Below are 13,259 nucleotides of genomic sequence, written 5' to 3'. Positions count from 1 at the left end.
CTGTGAACATTTTACTCCACTCAGTGTGATCATTTGCTCTGATCGGTCTATTTTTGTGCAGATTCAAGCAATGCATCGTGGCTATGGCCCGGTGGATCTGATTGGCTGTTTGCAAATCCAGGAGAGAAAATTATCAGTGACTGCAAAAACTGGTAAGCAGCTGATTCTTATTTTGGTTTAATTCACTCTTAATGTTCGAATAGCAAAAAAAAATGCCACATAATGTTTTTTGCCGACCTAATCTCAGCTCGTGTGAGGCTGGCGTTCTGCAGTGTCAGTCTGTCCCCGGCTGCCATGTCGACGGTGGCTGGAGCCAATGGGGAGCCTGGACTGAATGCTCTCTTTCATGTGGCGGTGGAGTCAAGTTCAGAAGGCGCCTGTGTGATAATCCGTCTCCGCAGAGTGGCGGAAGAGGCTGCCTGGGTGATGCTGAGCAGCAGAGAGACTGCAGCACGCACCTGTGCACAGGTAGTCATGACGGGCTCATCTAGGTTTTTTACACTACCATCTGCATTGTTACATGTGTGATGTCTGTCTGTATTGTGTCTCCAGAGTCAGTGGGCCCGTGGTTGCCGTGGTCTCAGTGGTCCGAGTGCTCGGTCAGCTGCGGTGGAGGGCAGCAGTACCGCTCTCGTCTCTGCAGCCTTCCAGCGTGCAGCGGTCGTCAGAGCAAGATCTGCAACACCCACGTCTGCCTCGGTGAGCGTCTGCTTCCTGTGCAGTATTTGTAGCCATGCTGCAAAGTTATATTTACACTGCTCCAGTTGGAGGACTGTTTAATTAGTGTCTTTAACTGCTGTTGCTGCGTGGGCTTCATGTCGCTCTGCAGAGGTGGGCTGCCCTCCTGGCAGGCTGTACAGGGAGTGTGAACGAGGAGAAGGTTGTCCTTTCAGCTGCGCTCAGGTCAGCGGCAGGGAGGGATGCTACGCTGACGGCTGCGAGGAAGGCTGCCACTGTCCCGTGCACACCTACCAGCACCGTGGACTCTGCTTGTCGGTGGGTTCAGAGTAACTTCAGTAGTAGACATGTGACGTTTTAAAAGTGCAGCACAGAAAATGAAGAGCATGAACCAGGCTGTGATGCACCACTGAGAAGATCATTTCAAACTGATGCAGTTTCTTCTCTTTAGAGGGTGTTTGTGCTTGGTGTGTTTCAGGAGTGTCCATGTCTGGTGGATAAAGAGCTGCTGGCCTCTCTGCAGAGCGTCTCTGTGACACCAGTCGCATCCCTGCTGTTTCATAACATCTCAGAGGATATGGAGCTCCAGTCTGGAGATACGTTTGTCCATGACTGCAGCGCCTGGTAAGCAGAGAACTTTGGGAATAATATTACAATTAAAAAAAAACATATTTTAAATAACTACTTCCAAAGTAGTCGTGACATCCCGTTCAGGTGGGGGCAGCTATCAAAGTGGGAGAGGTGGGCTGCACCGTGGACACGTCGAAGTATCCATGGAAATCACTGCAAAGCCGTTATCACAGGAATGACACCGTTGTCATTTGAGATGGACTGAGTTGAGAGCAAAATGTTATGGCCTCATTCAGATCTGACTGAGTCATTAATTCTGAACAGTTGATGCTGGTTTTATACAAACCTGCTGATATCCAGACAGCCCATTCTTCAGGGCAGGCCTTTCTTCTTATTAGCAAAGATAACGCCAAAGCACAGGATGGATGCATTCCAGCACTGTGGCCCTGTAATAAAGACTTCCAGTGTCAAACTGGCCTGTCCACAGTCCACCGGTCCCACTTTGAGAACATCTACCACAGTGTACAGCTACAACCTGAACTGGTGCGCAGCTACAATCCTGTACTGAGTAAGAAATGGAAAACATTTGTTGTTGTGACACAGTGGGAGCGATGCCAACTGTGTCATACGTATAAAACAGTGTAAAACTGCTGTTATATGGAAAATCACCACCAGTCTACCCCTTTTGTTCCCCGTAGCGAGTGTGTGCACGGCAGGTGGAACTGTTCTCTGGAGCACTGTCCTGTACACGGTGCTTTGTCTTCCTGGGGCCCCTGGAGCCCTTGCTCACTATCCTGCGGTGGTTTGGGGCTCAAAACCCGCTCTAGAGGTTGCACACAGCCCGCCCCGGCCCGTGGAGGGAGAGACTGCCAGGGGCCACGGAGGGAAACGACCTACTGCCAGGCCCCTGACTGTCCAGGTACTTTGGAGAGATTCTGTAGAACACGTGTAATATGTGTATTTCAGGGATGAAGGTCAGATTCATGAAAAGCTGCTTTTCCCCTCCAGCTACTGTTGTTCCAACAGAAGAACCAGCCACACCGGGTAGGTTCACTTTTCTGTGCACTCATTTGACTCTGTTCCTTTGGTTGCCATTTTCTTGTATTTGTGCATGCTGTTTAGGCTTTTCTTATCTTAAATATCCTCTCTGTATTTCATCATCTTTCTGTTTCCATCTCCTCAGAGGAGGACTCTGGGTTCTCTCCCTGGTCGCCGTGGAGTCCTTGCACAAAGACCTGCACCGACGCTCTCAGCCCGGCCCTGAAGTCCCGCCATCGACAGTGTGTGACACCAGCCTGTTCTGGAAGCTCTCACCAAGAGAAGGCATGCAACTTGCCCCAGTGTCCAGGTACACCACGCCCACTGTCTGCCTGCCTCTATTTATTTAATAAATCAGTTTGTGTTGCCTTATATAACTATAATATAAAGTACAAGTTAGTGCTCAGTTGATATGACTGCAGGAGCTGCGTGTGTGGTTCTTGCTTTGATGAATACAAGCGTCAACCAAGCTTATGTGTTTTGTGTTTCTGTTTTGAGGCGAGGTGTGTGTAGAGGCCGAGTGTGCGCGAAGGAACTGTTCGTGGACCAAGTGGGCAGAGTGGAGCGCTTGCTCGCGGTCCTGCGGCGTGGGTCAGCAGCAGAGGATCCGAACGTTCCTGAGCCCCGGAACAAACGGCTCGTGGTGCGAGGACATCCTCGGAGGAAACGTGGAGCATCGCTTCTGTAACATCAAACCCTGCAGAGGTCAGCTGTAATTATCAGTTCAAACTCTTCAGTGAAGGAATATTTAAAAAGCCAAAGAGAGAGTTTCATTTTTCACTTACTGGTCTGCGTTTGTGTTCGATGTTGTGTAGTTGATGGAGGCTGGTCCCGGTGGAGTCCGTGGTCGCGCTGTGATAAGCGTTGCGGCGGCGGACGCTCGATACGCACTCGCTCCTGCTCTAGTCCTCCACCCAAAAATGGTGGAAAGAAGTGTGCAGGAGAGAAGAACCAAGTGAAACCTTGCAACACCAAACCGTGCGGTGAGTCTGATCTACCACGTCCTGCGTTTGGCTCGTCATTGTTCCAGCATATGGCTGTTTATCTACAGGAGTGTGTGTTCAGCCTGTGCAGATAGCATCATGGCAAAACTCAGGAACTGCTGTCTGTGTATTGTCAGATGATAGAGGGTGCCCACCAGGCCAAGAGTTTGTGATGTGTGCCAGCCAGTGTCCACAGCGCTGCTCAGACCTCCAGCAGGGCATAGAGTGCCAGACCAACAGCGAATGTCAGCCTGGCTGCCGCTGCCCTCAAGGTACACAAGTCACACCTCATATGTGCGTGTCTTTGTCCGAAAAGTTCCTCTCCTGGCACTGATTTAACCCCTAAACTGTTCTGTGCTCTCCACTGAGAGAATAGCTTCGCGTCTAGAAATGGGTTTGTTATAACTCCTCTGCCTTCTTTAGGATTCGGGGTTCTGAGAATATACAAATTCCTAGAGTCCTGAATCCCCAACATGTGCACGGGATCCATCTGCACACAGCTGACTCAGCGTAAAAGTTCTCTGCAGTTCTCAGTAGAACCTTCTAAGAGACGTAATTCAGTTACAAATGGTGTTTACACCAGTTAGAAACTGTTGAATTGGAACAGACTGAGTGGCTCATCAGTGGTAAAACAAAAGCAGAGCGGACTGTAACAGGTAACACAGGCCTTCAGTTTAACAGCATTATCAGGCAGCCAGTCATATTCTGTTGATGTTTGATTGACCTTGGTTGGGTTATTTAGGTGTAAGAGTTGTTTCCACTGTTTAAAACTGGCTAAATCTTTTAAAGATAAATAACCTAACCGGCTCGACGTCACACAAGTATTAGAATTTAGTTTTTTCCAAAGACATTATAGGAGTGAGACGAGGAAAAATCTTAAAGTGAGTCTGGGAGAATTCCCCAACAATAAATATGATGGCAGAAATCAACAACAACAGGTTTAACTGGTGATTCTGTAATGGCCCTGTGGACCATTAAGATGACATCTCATTTAGATGATGTTTCAGAGTAGCTGTGCAGTGCAAGGCGTCATTCTGCTGCCAAGTGATGAGATTTGCATCTAGAATTGTTTTGTTAAAACGAATTCATTTTTTTTTCATTAGCATGAATCGTGGTTTGCGTATCTTTTGTACATGTGTGTTTAGGTCAGTTGCAGCAGGACGGGGTGTGTGTGCAGCTGTGGCAGTGTGACTGTGTGGACTCACTGGGGCAGATTTGGGTGGCCGGCAGCACGCATCAGGTGGACTGCAACAACTGCACCTGCTCTGACGGACAGCTGCTCTGCAGCAATGACAGCTGCCAGGCCACCTGTGTTTGGAGCTCCTGGTCCAGCTGGGCTCCTTGCAGTGTTTCCTGTGGACAGGGCCAGAGAACCAGATACAGGTGAGGTCTCCTGGGACCTGGACGAAGGAGACATGGTTTGTTTTGTAAACTGTTAAATTCTTGTTTGAGCACGTCCGTGTTTGGACATTAAAATGGGATCCAGACGGAGGAAAGTTTTTTTTACAAATCTGAAACTGGATTTTAAACAGGTTTTAAGTGGTACGCTCTTTAACAACAAGACGGAGATCATAACGATCAGAAAATCTATCATATTGTTTCCAGTGTAGAGATGGCACGATGCCACTTTTATATGTCCGATACCGATATCATCAATTTGGATATCGGCCGATACCGATATGAATCCGATATAGTGTTTTTTAATCAATAAAACTGTTTTTTTAATATCTTGCTGCTTTTTGTATAAGTTCATACTCAAGTTTAAAAAAACAACAACACTAAAGCTATTCTGTTATACCTGTATGTAAAAAAATACAACAAAATATTTCATAGTTCAGCAACACTGATCAATCTAATAAACTTAAACCTGCTCCATCCTCCCTATTCTGGTGTTTTAAAGAGTACTTAGCAAACTCCCAGGAAAAAAAATAGGGAACCCCCCCCCTCCACCTCATGATGCTTAATCAACGTAATCAACTTTAATTTGATGCAGTGTGAAAAAAAATGCACAGAAATAAATAATTTTTCTACAATAATAAAATAGATTCAACATCTTTCTTCAACAGAACTGCAGACTGCACAGATGGTATCTTCCCAAAGGAAAAAGTACTATAGCTTACTAGTATATTAGACTTAACAGTTACTATATGCAGTAATGGACTTCTATATATTTAACATCAGATTAAAACTTTGGGTGTCAGATTCAGATAATTATTTATTAAAAGCTCGACATTTTAAATGAGAATAAGAAAGAAAAGTATGTCTTTGTGCCCCCTTTTCCCTGTTCATGCCCTATCGGCCCCCCTGGCTACACTTTGCTAGATCCGCCCCTGCACAGTTACAGCCGTCAGCTGTAGAAAAAGATCCTCGAGTAGAAAGAAATATTAAATAAATTCTAACAACAGCTGATCAAGCTTAAACGTGCTGCTGTTGTTCAGCCGCTGGTTTCCTCTTTCTGGTGCAAAGTGGGCCAAAAACAAAGAAGAGAGACGGAGTCGCGACAGAAAAGCCGATCAGCTGATCACTGATCAGTTTCACGATTGAAGTAGCAGCAGCAGAGAGAGAGAGAGGCAGTCGCTCCATATATCGCTTGTTAAGCTTTACAAACATTCAGAGATGAACTTACACACTTGCTTTACTTCTCTGCGATCACTTCAGAGATGAAATGCTGGTTTGGTAGTGAGGCTACAAATACACACAGCCGCTCTATCACTGAGCACACTGCTCCGACATGTTACGGTTATGAGCCGAGTTACGCCGTGTTGCAAGTTTTGTGAGGTGCTTTTTTGATATTTAATGGATCGGATTACATTTTTTATTTCTCTCCGATATCCGATCCAGTAATTTACGTCAGTATCAGACCAATACCGATACGTAATATGGGATCGGTCCATCTCTACTCCAGTGTTTGTCTTCTGTAATTGCTGAATTAAGGATAAAGTTGATTCGAGTTGTCTGAGTCAGTGTGACGATTAACTCTGTCGTCTGTCTTTTGTCCGTGTCAGGAGATAAAATCGGGGCTCTGCGGGAGCCGGAGCGTCACTTGCTGAAAGCATTTCTTTCAAAAGAATGAATTTGCTGATGGATAGTTAAATAGCTTCGTTTCCATGGTACTGCAAGTTCTCAATGCTAATTCCAAATCTTAGAATTTACAAATAACATAAGATACATTTAACACTTTAAATCACATATGAAAGCAGTCACGGAGTAACAGATTAGTGATCCAGGCTTCCTGCTACCACAGTAAATCAGCAATGTAAACAATAATGGAGTCTAGTAGGTTAGGGGGCGGAGCCAGAGTTTCAGTCTCACAGCATGGGGGTAGAGGTTATTCTGGACTGGATCCTGCGCTGCAGTTTTCAGAGCACCTAAAGGCTGATGGTTTTCTGAACCCTGACTGTGAATCTTAAATATATGAAACGTGAAAAGAGCGTGATGGTTGGTTCATGGTCTTTGGTTCTGCAGTGTATCTGTGGATATAAATACATGCAGTGGTATTAAACTGGTTTTCGGTGTATTCCACTGTGATTACCTGCTGTTCGTGTTATGTGCCAGGTCTCTGACCCCAGACACCGAGGGAACACGTTGCCACTTTGAGGAGGTCCAGCACAGACCCTGCAGTCCAGGAACCTGCCCGCCTCTCTGTCTCCTTGACAACCAGACGCTCAGTGTGGGTGACACCTGGCTCCAAGGAGAATGTAAACAATGGTGCGTTAGATAAGGACAGAGGATATGGATGTTAATGACAAAAATGAAATGTCAGTGATACTGTGCTGGAAGCTCTGCCTGTGTTTCTTCTAGCACGTGCACTCCAGAGGGAGTTTTCTGCCAAGACATCGACTGCAGAGGTGCGTCGCCGTGTTTCTGTGAAAGAGTGTCGCAGATGTTTGAAGTCCTTGCAAAGAAAGTTGTGAAAATCCTTTGTGCTGTTTCCAGTGGACGGTGCTTGGACCCCCTGGTCGGTGTGGTCTGACTGCTCAGCGACTTGTGGTCGGGGCACACATGTTCGAACCCGCGCCTGCATCAACCCCCCACCACGAAACAATGGTTCTCACTGCAGCGGGCCAGAGAAAGAAACACAGGACTGTCAGACCCCTCCGTGCCTGGGTCTGTATCTTAAGGCAAGGAAAGAAAAGCCACATATTCTCTCCAATCAAAGGGAATTTCATTTACTCTTGTATCAACAGATGACCTTTGCCCTTGGTCTCCTTGGTCACCGTGCTCCCAGACGTGCGGGGCGGGGTCTGTATCACGACACAGGGCGTGTGTGTGCGAGCAGGGAGGAGATGCGGCGTGTCCCCCTGAGATCGAGGCTGAGAGGAACCGCGTGGAGACGCAGCTGTGCTACAAACAGCCCTGTCCAGGTACAAGAGTCATGCTGGCAGCACTGAAGCCAGACTAACAGCCACGATCGCTGTTTGTGCTGTTTGTCTCTGAACAGCTGACGGCTCTGTGTGTCTTCAGCATTTCTGAGAAGCCATTGTAATTAGAGGAACTTCAGCTGAGCTCATTAAACGATTGGACATAGTTGCAGTGACTGTTACTGATGAACACAGAGTTATTCTAATATATTATTAGGTAATGAGCTATATGGGCACAGACCAGAGTACATGTAGGGACACAACATTAGAGACTAGACTGGGGAACCACAGAGTGACATTAAAGGGTTTATTGGATCTTTGTTTTTTAGCGTCACATTGCATTATTAGGTCTCCATAGTGACTTAGTATGGTATAGATTTTCTGTTGAAGGAATATATTTCATATATGCAACCTGCTGAGCTGTATCTCACACCGCAGGACGAAGCCGTGCAGTAAAGTTACAGCTGCGCAAAATAAGAGTTAAGTCACATATGCAAAAAATGTTTTAGTGGTTGATCCCAGTCTGTTTCACACTGCTGGAGCTAATAGGACACAGATTGCAGATGTTTGCCACAGAGAATATTAAATCAGTCAAACTAACTTCACTTGTCCATCTGCTGATTTCTGTGTTGCACACATGTGCATTGCAGGTTTTATTGAGTGAAGCTGGACAGGTAGGTACAGCCTCTACTAAGTGAACAGAGCTCAGTGTACAGGGTATCGGTGTCACAGAAAACAAATCGGACCCTTAACATTACTAATGCTACCAACAAATCCTGGAACACCGGGCAAATTGGGAAAAGATGATCTGGCAGAAGAAATGAGGGCGGGCAGGAAATACACAAGGGCAGGAAGTGAAGTATGTGAAATATGAGAGAAAATAGCACAAGTAGAGCTACACAGAGCTTTGGAGCCTCGCATTCAAACCTGTGTTAGACTGTGAGAAGCTTCCAGACTGTTTGAGATTCACTGACTTTCATCTTTTTATTGTGCTTCACTTTTTGAAGCCAGTGTAGAAGAGGGTGGGCAGGTATTTGACTTCTAAAATTATGCCATAGTATGCGATTAACTGAAGAGCCGACTGTGTGTTGAAGCGACTCACAGATGACATCAAGCGCTCGTGAATCGCACTTGAATGTTTTCGTTGCTTTGGCAGGCTGTCCCATGTCAGCGTGGAGCGTTTGGTCTCAGTGTTCCTGTGCGTCCCAGAGGCAGCAGCGTTACCGTGTAGCGCTCTCTTCACCCACCAGGGGCCAACAGTGCACTCCTGTGGAAACGCAGAGCCGGGCATGCGGTCTCAGCCGCTGTGATGGTGAGTTCATTACCCTTAGAGCTGCTTAAGCTGCACTCTGGTCCTACACCTCTTCATGTGTTTTCCTGCTAGAAGTCTGCGAAGCCCCGTTTGTGTACTCGTCGTGTGGCGCTCCCTGTGAGAAGCAGTGTGAACTGCGTGGCCGTGAAGATCTGTGTCTGGGTGTCAGCGAGTGCACACCTGGCTGTTACTGTCCACAGGTGAGTTTTAATGAACGCTGCTGAGTTTAATTATGATTTTTGGACACTACCAGTAGGATACAGTAAGACGCACTTTGCCTTTGGAGGTTTTGCTTTGATTTCTGGTCATTAAGAACAAATATGATTAGCAAATAATGCAACACGTGTTAACAGCTGCGTTTTGTTGGTTTGGTTTTTGGATCTTAAGCTGCTTCAAACAGCACGTTTGCCTGAAGTATGAATTCTACATTGATGCATCTCAATGCACGTGATTTGAGCACAACACAGGACAAATGTGCTGTACTTTATGACCAAGACACAGATCCGATCGCTGCGCTGTTTCTTCTTTCCTCTGAGATGTGTGTTTTTCCTTCCAGGGCCTGCTGCAGTATAATGGGAGCTGTGTTCCTCCAGAGGAATGTGGCTGCATCCACTTGCAGCACCAAGCTCCAGGAGATCCACCCACGCCTGTCACCGTCCCACAGGGGGCCACGGTCACCATAGGCTGCAGTACCTGGTCAGTTGTCTCTATCAGCCCCTGTTGCTGATAGAGACATGAATGTTTTCTCACAGTGTTGTCGTCACTCTCTGCTCTTTCTTTGTGATTCCCAGCTTGTGTGTGCAGTTTGTCTTTTATGCTGCCTGGGCTGTGACAGGTTGTTATTATTGTCCGTTTTGTTGACTTCTCTGTCCTCCAGTCTTTGTCACGATGGGAGTTTGCAGTGCGACATGAGAGAATGTGAAGGTAAGAGAGCAGAGTAATAAAACGAGGTTCTCTGTAAACACGGTGAACCTGAATCTTTCTTTCTCTCCTTCTTTCAGTCGTCCTCAGCGAGTGGTCGGGCTGGACTCGGTGCTCTCCCTGCGTGCTGCAGCACAACAGCTCGCAGATGGTGTCGATCCAGAGGCGCTTTCGAGCCTGTTTGGACCTGGATTCTGGTCTTCCAGTCTCTAAAGAGGAGGAGAGCCAGTGTCCAGGACTGCTGGTAGAGGAGAGGCCATGTCCAGATGCTAACATCTGCAGAGGTAACAAAGATGCTCACACCAAGAGTTTGTTTCGTGTCAGAGGATTCAGTTGTCTTATTGGCCAGATGTCACTGAGGAGAGAGCAGCAAAAGTAAATGTTCTGTGTTATGTTAGAGATTTTACTGCTGTCTGCAAACTCATACTGACCTTTGCAAGATTCTTTTAGGTCAAACTTGCACTGTGCACCTGGAAGTTGGGTCGGATTGAGGTTGGAGGACGTTCACACCATAAACAAACTGCACAAACTGCACCTCCTCCACAGGGTCTGGGTGTTTGTGGGCACCACAGTTGTGCTCTGTCTGAGACCCTCTCAGTAAAAGTTTGACACAGATTGCATGCAAACAGTGGGTGAATGAGTCAGGGCTCGACGAGCACGGCTCCAAAGAAAAAAATGAATTACACAGTCGGTCAGAGGGTGATGAAATGACTGCAGCGCGGTTTTCTCTGGAAAGGAAAGGGGGGTGATTGTGTTTTGAAATAAATGCGTGCACTTCAAAGCATATTCTTTTCATCTAAATAAAGACAGTTGGAGTCTCACACACAGCGAGGAATAAACGACTGCAGACACCGATAATGTCCAAGTCATAAACAGGCAAACCTTTAAACTGTTTCAGTGTATTAAATAAATGTATGTAGTTTTGGATCCAGTGACGAGAGCGATGTCATTCTGACATGTGGAGTCTCTGAGGGAAAATGTTTACTGTGTGTCAGTCACAGCTGCCATCAGCAGACAGTTAAGAGGCCTTAATCAGTGCAAAATGGGCTTTTCCTGCTATTCTGACTCACTTTATTCCCCAAAGGAGAAGAAAAGGACAGGTTAAATGCTCATGTGTGGTTAGCTTTGCTTTTATGTGCGTGCAAAGGATGATTCAGCTCAAATTTAACTCTGTCATCCATCCATTTTTTATACACGAATGGCTCTGAATGACTGCTGTCCCAGCTTAATTTGCATGTCAAACAACTGAAGCCTGGTTCTTGGTCATAGTGAGTAAATACTGCTCAGCAAGAACAAACTAAAATGTCTCTTACTTATAAATCATACAGCAAATAAACACATTGTGTTTGTCGCTCTGTCGTCATCATCTAAAACGAAACACTTAAAGTTTCTGTATTTGTCACTGTCAGTCTGTTAATGCGGATAATACCAAGGTTAGGTTAGTTATGATAGTCACTCTGCTCTCCTAGATGTGTGTCAGTGGAGTGGGTGGAGTGCTTGGACAGCGTGTGCTGAGCCGTGCAGCGGTGGAGTCAGGCAGCGCTACAGACAGCCCCTGGCCTCTCCTGCAGGACCCCAGTGTAGGAGCCAAGAGACCCAGACCCAAGGATGCAACACGGCCCTCTGCCCAGGTACATGTGAGCTTAAAAAGAGAGCAAAGCCAACAGGCAACATCAGTGGTGTAGTTCATAAGTTCAGTTCCAAAGATAACATTAGTTACACAATTTGTTGATATATATGTGAATGGAGATGACTGCAAAAGCCCCTAAAAATTAAGGCTGTTGGAAGTTTTGGTACACGCAGTGAAAATGTTTTCCTCGAAGGCTTCGAGGCTGAGCCGGACAGAGATGATCATGTTGTTTGTGTCAGCGTGGTTTGTTAGAAACACATTTGTGTGTTTTCACTTTGAACTAATGCAAAGTCATTAGTGTTTCTTTTCAGCAGCTGAAGGAACTTCTGCACATTCTTGGAAAGAAGTGAGAGGAAATCAGACGTACAAGTAAAACGTATATAAAACGACACACAGAGGAAAATGATCCGATTCAATGAATTTCTAACCAAACGTCTTTACAGCTTAAAAAGAAGAATTTTATAGGAAGTTCCATTAGTTCTGAAGCTGTTTGAAATAAAACAAATCAGGATGTACTAAAAGACTAAATCAGACTGAAGACAAAACTTTGTCCTTACGATTATCTGTCTGTCACAAAGCTACAGCTACAAGCCGCACACATCACACCACCACCGTGCTGAACTCTGTTTCTACGTCAGGTCACATTTTGCAGCGCAGGCATGGTTTTCTTTGCTTTTTCAGGTGAGCGCTGTGAGGACAGGGATCGAGCCTCCCAGGACAGCTGTGCCAACAAGTGTCCTCGCAGCTGCACTGACCTATGGGAGCATGTGCAGTGTCTCCAAGGAGCCTGTCACCCGGGTAACCATGGATAACATCTTCCTAATATTAGACTTTCATTACGTGAAATCCATTGTTTCTCTGTGTTTCTTTACTTTTCCGTCTCTTTTTTTGGTTTTTGTCTCCTCAGGTTGTCGGTGTCCAGAAGGACAGCTGTTGCAAGATGGCCGCTGCGTGCCAGTGACAGAATGTCGTTGTGGTATCCCATCAGGCAACGGGACGCTGGAGTTCCTCCCTGAAGAGGAGTTTACTGTGGACTGTAACACCTGGTGAGAACTGCTTTCTGTGAGCTGAAGTATGGTCATAGTTGGGATTAATAAAGCAGTTTTTCAAATTTTTGTAGCGTTTAGTTCATAAACTTTGCTCCGTCTCACTTCTCGTAACGCCCCTCCGTGTGCAGTGTGTGTGAGCATGGCACGGTGGTGTGCTCCAAGCTTCCCTGTCCAGTTTATGAGCCCTGGAGTCCATGGAGCGCCTGCTCAGCTTCATGTGAGCGAGGCCGGAGAACCAGGACGCGCCGCTGCCAGGACACAGAGGGCGGCCCGCCCTGTGCCGAAGTCACGCAAACAGAAATCTGTGATCTGCCGTCGTGTCCAGGTCGGACATAGAAAAAATATCCAGCCAAGATCCTGAGATTTTACCTGCAAGTCTGGCGTCCCCTTACCTCCTTAATCTCTGCTTAACTCGCCACCTCTCTTTGCAGCGGGTTGTTTTCTGAGTGAGTGGTCGGCCTGGAGCGAGTGCAGCGCCTCCTGTGACGGTGGGTTGTCATTGCGGAACAAGACGGTCCTTCGAGAGCCAGAGCCCGGTGGGACAGCCTGTGTCGGGCCACTTGAACAGCACGTTGTCTGTAACACCAACAGCTGCCTGCCCGGTAACACAAGCACACAACACTGCGCACTTTGTGTGTCTACTGAGAGATACCACTTGAGTTCAAATGATGTGAAACTGTTGTCAGTCAGCTCATCAAAGTCCTAACGAGTGATGTT

At 46.6% G+C, this 13,259-nt stretch overlaps 1 protein-coding gene across 1 annotated transcript in view; it reads left to right on the top strand.

The window, feature by feature from the left end:
• Positions 1 to 13,259, top strand: part of sspo (SCO-spondin) — a 98,343-nt gene that overhangs the window by 53,615 nt on the left and 31,469 nt on the right. Inside the window, exons 82-107 of the mRNA XM_080306443.1 lie at positions 62 to 152; positions 248 to 468; positions 553 to 699; positions 830 to 996; positions 1,157 to 1,302; positions 1,947 to 2,167; positions 2,257 to 2,292; positions 2,432 to 2,596; positions 2,785 to 2,991; positions 3,102 to 3,269; positions 3,407 to 3,541; positions 4,415 to 4,652; positions 6,825 to 6,977; positions 7,071 to 7,117; positions 7,206 to 7,376; positions 7,457 to 7,633; positions 8,787 to 8,942; positions 9,015 to 9,142; positions 9,499 to 9,638; positions 9,820 to 9,866; positions 9,944 to 10,147; positions 11,333 to 11,494; positions 12,175 to 12,291; positions 12,401 to 12,539; positions 12,671 to 12,867; positions 12,974 to 13,144. Of these exons, the coding sequence (XP_080162569.1) occupies positions 62 to 152; positions 248 to 468; positions 553 to 699; positions 830 to 996; positions 1,157 to 1,302; positions 1,947 to 2,167; positions 2,257 to 2,292; positions 2,432 to 2,596; positions 2,785 to 2,991; positions 3,102 to 3,269; positions 3,407 to 3,541; positions 4,415 to 4,652; positions 6,825 to 6,977; positions 7,071 to 7,117; positions 7,206 to 7,376; positions 7,457 to 7,633; positions 8,787 to 8,942; positions 9,015 to 9,142; positions 9,499 to 9,638; positions 9,820 to 9,866; positions 9,944 to 10,147; positions 11,333 to 11,494; positions 12,175 to 12,291; positions 12,401 to 12,539; positions 12,671 to 12,867; positions 12,974 to 13,144 (3,951 nt within the window). The remainder of the gene's footprint in view (positions 1 to 61; positions 153 to 247; positions 469 to 552; positions 700 to 829; positions 997 to 1,156; positions 1,303 to 1,946; positions 2,168 to 2,256; positions 2,293 to 2,431; positions 2,597 to 2,784; positions 2,992 to 3,101; positions 3,270 to 3,406; positions 3,542 to 4,414; positions 4,653 to 6,824; positions 6,978 to 7,070; positions 7,118 to 7,205; positions 7,377 to 7,456; positions 7,634 to 8,786; positions 8,943 to 9,014; positions 9,143 to 9,498; positions 9,639 to 9,819; positions 9,867 to 9,943; positions 10,148 to 11,332; positions 11,495 to 12,174; positions 12,292 to 12,400; positions 12,540 to 12,670; positions 12,868 to 12,973; positions 13,145 to 13,259) is intronic.

Source organism: Astatotilapia calliptera, chromosome 9, assembly GCF_964374335.1.
Source record: "Astatotilapia calliptera chromosome 9, fAstCal68.1, whole genome shotgun sequence".
NCBI classification, from domain to species: Eukaryota; Metazoa; Chordata; class Actinopteri; order Cichliformes; family Cichlidae; genus Astatotilapia; species Astatotilapia calliptera.
The sequence above is the reverse complement of the archived record's forward strand: the minus strand, read 5'-3'. Positions and strand labels throughout refer to the sequence as shown.